At 61.5% G+C, this 9339-nt stretch overlaps 1 protein-coding gene across 8 annotated transcripts in view; it reads left to right on the plus strand.

The window, feature by feature from the left end:
- The window catches only part of LOC130681901 (melanoma-associated antigen 11-like), a 36723-nt gene extending 27867 nt beyond the window's left edge, over positions 1-8856 (plus strand). The window contains exons 1-4 of one of the 8 annotated variants that reach the window (XM_057495693.1): positions 3223-4577; positions 6626-6723; positions 7210-7296; positions 7536-8856. In XM_057495693.1, the coding sequence (XP_057351676.1) occupies positions 7267-7296; positions 7536-8384 (879 nt within the window). In that variant the 5' untranslated portion in view covers positions 3223-4577; positions 6626-6723; positions 7210-7266 and the 3' untranslated portion in view covers positions 8385-8856. The other 7 variants (XM_057495698.1, XM_057495694.1, XM_057495696.1 and 4 more) reach the window with 7 other exon arrangements.
- Positions 8857-9339: the final 483 nt, after the last annotated feature.

Raw genomic sequence — 9339 nt, forward strand, 5'->3', positions numbered from 1 at the left:
AAATCCAAGTCATCTTCACCATGGATTGAGTGGACACAACAGCGGTTACATTTTGGGGATCATGCATTCTCTCACTGACAGCATGGACGGCTTTGTTCACACGAACCCTGTCCAGGGAGCCAGGGCGGTCCGGTGGGGAGGCCCCGCCTGCAAGGATCCCTGGTCCTTGTTCCAGCTCTGCCACAAAGTAGGGTCATCTGCCCTCTGTTTCTAAGAGGGGAGTGCAGAGTTGAGGGTTTGAAGAGACCCTCTGCAGGGGCCTTGGAGACTAAGGCCCGTAGACCTTGAGGGAGCCCCCAGGCCTGCATGCTGGTTCTGTCCTGATGTTTGTGCTTCTAAAACGTCCACAAAGCAGTCATCCAAGAAGTGGCTTTATGCTGTAGGGACATGCCCGGGGAGGCTCAGAACTTGAACAGAGGCCTTTCCCGGCTTCTCAGAAGGGGCTCCTAGAGTCTCTGGCTAAAAGGCCAGCTGCTTTCCGTTGCATACCAAGGATGTGTTCCCCAGGCAGTTTCTGTGTTCCCCAGCGAGGTCTGTCAGGACTGCAATGCGTGCTTCCTCTGCTGGGGCCTCTGCTAGTTCATGAGCTCAGCTGATAACAAACACAAAGGGATTTGACCACTTGGCGGGAGGGAAACGAGAGAGAGGGGGACGCCCTGGGAAACCACAGCCCCGTGTTCCGCAGAGAGCAGGAATTGGTTTGAGGTGGTTTAGGCCCACTGATGGCCTAAGTCTTCTGCAGGGCCATTGGCTGATGCTATTTGTTTCCAGAGTTACCGTATGTCCGATGGGGTTGAGAATTCAGGACATCAGGCTCCTCTCGTCCTCCCAAGAGGAAGTGTGTCTGTCCACGGCACTGTCTTCCGTCTAGTTGAAGCAAGGTGGTATGTAGTCTCAGCCTCCTTCAACCAAGCCTCCTCAGTCCCAGAATTCCACCCTGGGGCCTGTGGGCGCCAGTCAGATGGTCCTTATTAGGTACCTGCCGAACGCAGGGCCCTTTGAGAGAGGACACTGGTTTGCACTTCAGTGCTGCAGAGGTCCCAGAGATGACCCTCCGTGTGTACTACCACCGCATGGTCCCCAACCCCCAGCCAGGTGACTCCCGCAGAGCACTGCCGACTGGGCTCCGAGGACAACCCCCTGAGGGGAAAGCGATGTCGGTCTTGGCCTGCCACAGCTTCTGCACAGCCCTGCAGCCATCGAGAAAGCGCCCAGCCCCGGGCGGCGGGCCCCACGGCCTGGGGCCAGCCTCGGGGCCTGCCTGGCCGGCTGGCCTTGCCTACCACCCCCTCTTTCGATCCCTCCGTCCTGGTGCCCTCGGTGCCCACAGGAACAGCCCCCTTGCTGGGCCCTCTCCCCCGGGCCCCATGCGTGGCCCTGCGGTTGGTTTTGTAGGGTGGGAGACAGAGGGTGCCATGGGGTCTTCCTCAGCCAGGGTTCCGGGACGTCCTTACCGCACTGCTAACACAGGGCCTGCAAGTGAGCAGAGGCCCAGGGAGGGCCTGGGAATCCTGAGCCAGGGTGCAGGGGTCTTAGCTACCGGCCTTACATTTCTCCTCGTTTCTTGAATACAGGAAGCACGTTCAGGTATGTGTATGTATTTTAGTTCTGTAAAATGACACACCAGAAGGAATCAGGAGCAAGAATTAACCAACTATACTTTTATTTCTCCATTTCTGGGCACCATCCATTTTACTGCTAGTTTGCATCACATTTCTGAGGGAATGGCGAGGCCGGTGCCATGTGACCTGGCTGCGGATCACAAACGCAGATGGAAGGTGTCCCCATGGGTCTACAAAACAGCAACGTAGCACTGACTGGTGAAATGGCTCAAGAACGCACACATGGGGGGTGGATGTCATTCAGAAATAGGCGCTGAAGCTAATCCCGCTTTCTATGAAAAGGAGCAACAGGAAGACGTGCCAGAGGAAACAAAGACCCACTTCCATGGGGTCGGGAAGAACAGGAGCCCAGAGGCTCTAGCCCACATGGCACAGAACCAGCACACCTTAGAGCGCTGGCTGCTCTCTCTCCTAGGCCAGAGGGAGAAGGGGCCTGACTGCATGCCCAGCAGAAGCGCCTGCCTGATGGGGGCTTGGCCTGGGCGTGGCCGCCCCTCTACTTGGGGACCCTGTTCCTCATTGCTTCTAGCCTCCTCGGATGGGGATTGGGAAGAGCCTGCAGCCCTGCTAAGGAGCCTGAGCTAAAACTGCTGGACCTGCACCTCACCGGCCTCTGCGTGGGCCCTGGGGCCCCAGAGCAGCTCACAGCGAGCGGGATCGCTGTCGGGCACCTGCTGATACTCCAAGTACTGCTCCTGCACCCAGACCCCAGTTATGAGCTCCCTGGGGTCCCCATAGATGAAGTGCTCCCTCCCAGGGTACACCTTCCCAGCACTTAGCAACTGCCACACTTCCTCCTCAGGGACCCAGCCTCCCCACAGGAGGATCATGCCCAGGAGCAGCGCCAGGAGGCCGGTCTTGGGCAGGCGCTGCTCTTCGTTCACCCCATCCCAGGTGAGGCCCAGGGTGGGGACCAGGACATAGGAGTGGCCACTGGGGTCCACTTCCTTCACATCCATGCCAAAGACCAGCTGCAAATCCTTGGAGGCTTGGCTGAAGGTCACAGGGAAGGGGTCCTGTTGATCCTGGGCGACCAGCTCCAGCATCTCTGCCTTCGTGGTCAGCTCCTTGGCTCGGTACTTGAGGAGCAGGAAGGCCACCAGCTGCAGACTCTTCCTGTGCAGCGCATCTTGGAGAGAGCCCTGGCATCCCCTGCGGCCTTGTCCCCATCGCTGCTGGAGCTATGGGTGTGGGGCTCACTTCCCAGGGTGGCTGGCCCATCCTGAGGTGAGGGCTGGGCCCCCTCCAGGCCCTGGGCTTCGCTCGCCTCCTCCTGGGCCTCCTCCAACGGGGCATTGCACTCCCCTGGCGCACAGAGGCATACTGACACTGCTCGGGAATGACAGCCTGCAGGGGTGGTGGGGGAAGTGGGCATCGGGGTCCCTGGGGCTCTGATTTGGGGGTTGGCTCCTGCCTCCCAAGGGTCTCCCCTGCTGGGCGGGCAGTCTGTCCATGCAGAACCCAAAGGATGAAATGATGGGGCCCTGGTGGTGTGCCAGCCGAGCCCGAGGGTCTGGGAATGGAGGCTGAGGGGACCCGTCCCGTATGCGACAGCCCTGGGGACACATCTAGGTCGGGCGTCACACCTTGTCTCCTGGCTCAGCCTGGTCCTCCGTGGCTCTGCGACCTCAGAACAGGTGCCTCAGGACTTCAGCTGCCGATTCCTGGAGCCACTGGACGCCGGTGTTCATGGAAGCTGCTCCGACGTGCCGGCAGCCCTGACAGTCCAGGATGGTCCTCTGGATGCAGTCGTCATGCTGGGCACCGAGGCAACTCACTCCACCTCACTACTAACCCTCTGCACCGTCCCTTCCGCCCCACCTCCCACCAGCACGCCCTGCCACCAGACCCCAAATACCCCCTTCCACTTAACTTCCCACCCCACACAGCTCTCCCCCTGTCCCCCACCACCCCACCTCCTGCACCCTCAAATTCACACCGCCTCCATTCCCACATCCTCCCCCCTGCCCCACCTCTCCTCACTCCACCCCCACTACTACACCTCCCACGGCCCCTTCCATCCAACCTCACCCCTACCCGCAGCTCTCTCCAACCCACGCACTTGCCGACACCCCCCCACAACTCTCCCCACGGACCAACATCCCACCCCATATATACCCCCACCTTTCCCTCCACTGCTGCACCTCCCCACACCCCATCACTCCACCTCACTACTACCCCTCTCCACTGCCTCTTCTCCCCCTCCGTCCACCCCCACCTCCCCGCATCCACCAAAATCCCCATTCCCTAAAACCCTCCCCCTGCTGCACACCACCGCACCTGCTGCCCCCCAACTTAGCAATCCCTATCTTCCTGCACCCCTCTCCCACTCCCCCAACTGTCACCACCCCACCCCCACACCACCTCACTACTACATCTCTGGACCGCCACTTACCCACACCTCTCACCACTGTGCCCCCGCACTGGCCCCCAACTCCCCCATCCACTGACTTCCCAACACCCTGTTCTCACAAACCTTCATCCAAATGCAGTTTGGGAACTCCAGGGTGCTAAGAACCTATGCAGCTTGCCCTGATATACTTCACCCTGCCCCCCAGCTCCCCTAAACCCCCACTCCCCCAAATCCCGACACCCACCCCCACACGTCCCCCCATACACCCAATATCCGACCTGCCACATCCCCCCTTTCTCCCCCCACTGCCCCACATCTCTGTATCCCCCCACCACACCACATCCACTAAGGACCTGCGGAGGCAGAGCCCTGGGCCTCGTGAGCCGCAGCAGGTGGGAGAAGGCGGGGTTTAAGGGATGCCCAGAGGGAGGCGCGAGGAACCCCCTCCCCCGGAATCCTTGCGCGTTCCTCCCGGCAGCCTCCAGGGGGCGCTCCGACCCAGCTTCCGGATGTGATGTCATTAGTCTTCCGACTGGGAGGCCTGAGGGACGGGACGGCATCGGTGTCACGGGACGGATTCAGGTCACGTACAAGGACTCCAGGTAGAACCGCACGGGAGGCCTGAGGGCCCCCGCCCAAGAACTCAGGGGGCCCGTGGTGTTGCCCTAAGGAGGCCCCGGGAGGGTCCTCAGGCTGGGCACTGCCACGGCATGCCACACCCATGTCCCCTCCCGCCATTTTGAATCGTGAGCGTGAAGGCCTTGGTCTGAGGAGGGAACCCAGGTGGGCTGAGGGCGGGGGCACAGACGCACCAGGGGTCAACGGGAGGCCAGGAGGGAGGGCCGAGGGCGCCCCTGGAGCCCACCTCAGGCCCTGCCTTCTATCGCCCTGGGAACTCCTGGGCCTAGTGACCTGTTGGGACGGCCGCAGACGTCACCCAGGAGTGTCTCAGGGCAGGGAGGGCCTTGGTCTGAGGGGACGGGCCCCCATCAACATTCACAGGATCACAGGCCGTGCCCGTGTTGTGGTGAGGACCCTGAGGGAGGAGGGGAAGGGGCCCCAGAGGAGCCGCCCCTGCCTGTCAGCCATGGGAGGCCCCTGGGTGGAGTGATTACACGCGGTGTGCCCTGACTTCCTCCTCCGGGCCTCAGAGGGACTGGGACTGGCTTTAAGGAGCAGGCCCTCGGGTCATCGGACAGGAGGGCCCAGGCCCTGCTGGGAAGTCATGATGAGGAGGCCGCGGCAGGACTGAGGGATCCTGGGCCCCCGAAAAGAGCCTGCCTGGGAAGCTCCAGGGTGCTCAGAACCTATGCAGGTGGCCCTGACTTCCTCATCCGGGTATCACGGGACTGGGGACTTGCATAAGGAGCAGGTCCTGGGGTCGGCAGAGGGGAGGACCGGATCCAAATGAGAGGCAAGGTGAGGACCCTGAGGCACACCTAAGGACCATAGACCCCAAACAGGTAGGACGGCAGGGCCCCTGGGCGGGGTGTTGGAAGGCCCCAGAGCACTATAGGCACATGAGGTGTTCCCTGTCCCCTGCCGCGGGGACTTTACAGAGGTGAGGGCCGTGGTGTGAGGAGTGTGGCTTCAGGTGGACAGAGGGGTGCCCAGCAACGTGGGGAGGACTGAACAGACCTTGTCTAGGAAACGGGGGACCCCAAGCGTATCTGCCCCTGAGGTCCATCCTGGGAGGCCAGGCCAGGTGTCAGGAGGAGTGATGGCGTCCCCACTTGCTCCTGACGGGTGTCAGCAGGAAGGTGGCCTTGGCCTGCAGGATGCGTCCTCACGTTAGCAGAAGGGATCTTTGCAGGCCCTGCCAGGGGTAAATAGGAAACCCTTGAAGACGCTGAGGGGACTCCCACTCCAGCCAGAGGGGTTGGACCGTGAAATCGGCCCTGCCGGCATGATCCCTGAAGACCCGGGACAGGGGTGGCCTAAAGGGGTGCGCTGGCACCTCTGTCTCTGCCTCTGAGGGAGGTGGGCCCTGTTCTGAGGGGCGACGTGAGGGGGCAGAGGGAGCTGAGCCAGGTCCCGCCAGAGAGGAGTCCCGGCATCTGCCGGGACTCAGGAAGAGTAGCCTCGGCAGGATGGAGGGCATGAAGGTTGGCTCCCCGGAAAGGAGGAGGGACTGTGCAGAGACCGGGCAGGGCTGGCTGTCTGAGGCAGGCTCCCCCTTCCGCCGCATGGGCGGGGACGGTGAGTACCCTGGTGGTCTGGGATCCGTCATGTCAGCAGAGGGAGGAGTCCCAGGCTGTGCCGCGTGTCAGTGTGAGGACATTCCTGAGGACCGGCCATACCCCCATCCCCAACTCAGAAAGGAAAGGACTCCGGAGAGTCCAGCTGTCCTCTTTCCTCAGCCCTGGAATGAATAGTGAGCGGAAGGCCTAAGTCACACGCTCCTTCGTCGCATGGGCAGGAAGGGGGAGAGTCCCCCGGGTCGTGAGGTCTGAGTCTAAGCAGATGCCCACTATGCCCGGTGGGGGCTGGGAGGAAGCGCAGGCCCCGGCACGGGTGAAGGGATGACCTACGGGAGGCCGACAGCACCCCACCAGGACAGGGGCCGGCCCTAATGGCAGCCTTTGGGATCCTGCTGGGGTTCACGGAGTGTGCATGTGGGGCCTCATGACACATGTCTCTGAGTTCTCAGGGAGGTGAGGACCTTGGTCTGAGTGCCCCGGGTCAGGAGGTCTAAAGAGGGTCAGCGGGGCCACAGAGGCAGGAGTCCGGGGTCCTGCCAATATCACGGTCAGCACCCTGAGGGAGCAGGGAGTGTACCCCGATTCCCAGAACCTAGATAGGGCCGGCCCTGCTGTGTGGCCTGGGAATCCCCGGCAGTGCCTGTCAGGCTGAGTCCCACCTCATGTCTGGGTCGATGCTCTCAGGGAGCGGAGGGCCTGTAAGTGACGCCTGGACCCAGGCCAGCTGAGACAGCACCCCAGGCCCCGACAGGCTTCTCCATGCCAGGAGCATCGCCAGCCTGGGCCGGGCCTGGGTACGCGTGGTCCCCACACTTCCTTCTGATGCTTTCTGGGTGTGGGTGCCCAGTTCCAAGAGCTTTGCTCACGCCAGCGTCCCTGGGAGGTGCGCACCCTGAGCGAGCCTGGAGGGGGCAACCCTCCCTGGCCAGGCAGAGACCTCACAGAGGCAGGCCCACCCCTCCTGTCAACACGGGGCGCCCTGGGCTGGGCTGGCGGACCTCACCCTGAGATGCCTGCTCGTGTCCTCTGGCAGGGACTCCAGGAATCGGCAACTGAAGTCCTGAGGCACCTGTCCTGAGGTCACAGAGCCATGGAGGACCAGGCTGAGCCAGGAGACAAGGTGGGTGCCCGACCTGTATGTGTCCCCAGGGCTCTTCCATACGGGACGCGTCCCCTCAGCCTCCAGTCACTGATCCTTGGGCTCGGCTGGCACACTACCAGGGCCCCATCATTTCATCCTTTGGGTTGTGCATGGACAGACTGCCCGCCCAGCAGGGGAGACCCCTGGGAGGCAGGAGCCCACCCCCAAAGCAGAGCCCCAGGGTCCCCGGTGCCCACTTCCCCCCATCACCCCTGCAGGTTGCCATTCCCCTGAGCAGCGTCAGCATGCCTCTGGGTGCGTGGAGCGTGCAGTGCCCGTTGGAGGAGGCCCAGCAGGAGGCGAGCGAAGACCAAGGCCTGGAGGGGGCCCAGCCCTCGCCTCAGGATGGGCCAGCCACCCTGGGAAGTGAGCCCCACGCCCATAGCTCCAGCAGCCATGGGGACGAGGCCGCAGGGGATGCCAGGGCCTCTCTCCAAGATGCGCTGCGCAGGAAGGAGATCCAACTGGTGACCTTCCTGCTCCACAAGTACCGCACCAAGGAGCCGACCACGAAGGCAGAGATGCTGGAGCTGGTCGCCCAGGATCACCAGGACCACTTCCCTGACATCCTCAGCCGTGCCTCCTTGTCCTTGGAGCTGACCTACGGCATTGATGTAAAGGAAGTAGATCCCAGCAGCCACTCCTATGTCCTGGTCCCCACCCTGGGCCTCACCTGGGATGGGGTGACCGAAGAGCAGCGCCTCCCCAAGACCGGCCTCCTGGCGCTGCTCCTGGGCAAGATTTTCCTGTGGGGGGGCCGGATCCCAGAGAAGTATATGTGGGAAATACTTAGTGCCAGGGGGGTGTACTCCGGGAGGGAGCACTGCATCTTCGGGGAGCCCAGGGAGCTCATCACCAGGGTCTGGGTGCAGGAGCAGTACCTGGAGTACCGGCAGGCTCCCGACAGCAATCCTGCTCGCTTCCATCTGCTCTGGGGCCCCAGGGCCCACGCAGAGGCCAGCAGGGTGCAGGTCCAGCAGTTTTTGCTCAGGCTCCTTAGCACACCTATAGGCCCTTTCCTGTGCCCATCTGAGGAGGCTAGGACCAATGAGGAACAGGGTCCCTGAGCAGAGGGGGGCCAGGCCCGGGCCAAGCCCCCGTCAGGCAGGCGCTTCTGCTGGGCATGCAGTCAGGCCCCTTCTCCCTCTGGCCTAGGAGAGAGAGCAGCCAGCACTCTAAGGAGCGCAGGTTCTGTGCCACGTGGGCTGGAGCCTCTGGGCTCCTGTTCTCCCCGACCCCATGGAAGTGGGTCTCTGTTACCTCTGGTGTGATTCCCCCTGTTGTTCCTTTTCATAGAAAGGGCGGTTAGCTTCATCGTCTGTTTCTGTATGACATGTATCCCATGTATGTTTGGACAGTTTACCAGTTCAGTGCGTTGCTGTTTTGTAGACACATGGGGACACCTTCCATCTGAGTTTGTGACCAGAGCTAGGTCACATGGCATTGGCCTCGCCACTCCCTCCCAAAAGTGATGGAAATTAGCAGTAAAATGGACGGTGTCCCGAAATGGAGAAATAAAAGTAGAGTTGGTTAATTCTTGCTCCTGATTCCTTCTCATCTGTCACTTGACAGAACTAAAATACATGCAGGCACCCGAATGTGCTTGCTGTGTTCAAGAACCTGGGAGGCATGTAAGGCTGGCAGTTAAGACCCCTGCTCCCTGGCAAATGATTCCCAGGCACTCCCTGGTCCTGTGCTCACTTGCAGGCCCTGTGTTAGCAGTGGGGTAAGGACGCCCCCCAGTCCCTGTAGAGTGATTGTCTTACTAGAGGATTGGTTTATTATAAACGGGTATAACTCAGGGACAACGGATGGCAGAGACGCATAGGGCACACTGTGGCCGAGGGTGTACAGCTTCTGTGCGCTCAGAGCATGCCACTCTCCCCAAATCGCCACATGTTCACTGACCTGGACGCTTTCTCAACTCCATCTTTGGGGGTTTTAAGGCTTCATTTCGTAGGCATGATTGATTAAATCATTGGCCTCTGTTGGTTGCACTCAACCTACAGCCCCTCCCTTCCC

This window comes from Manis pentadactyla, chromosome X, assembly GCF_030020395.1.
Source record: "Manis pentadactyla isolate mManPen7 chromosome X, mManPen7.hap1, whole genome shotgun sequence".
NCBI classification, from domain to species: Eukaryota; Metazoa; Chordata; class Mammalia; order Pholidota; family Manidae; genus Manis; species Manis pentadactyla.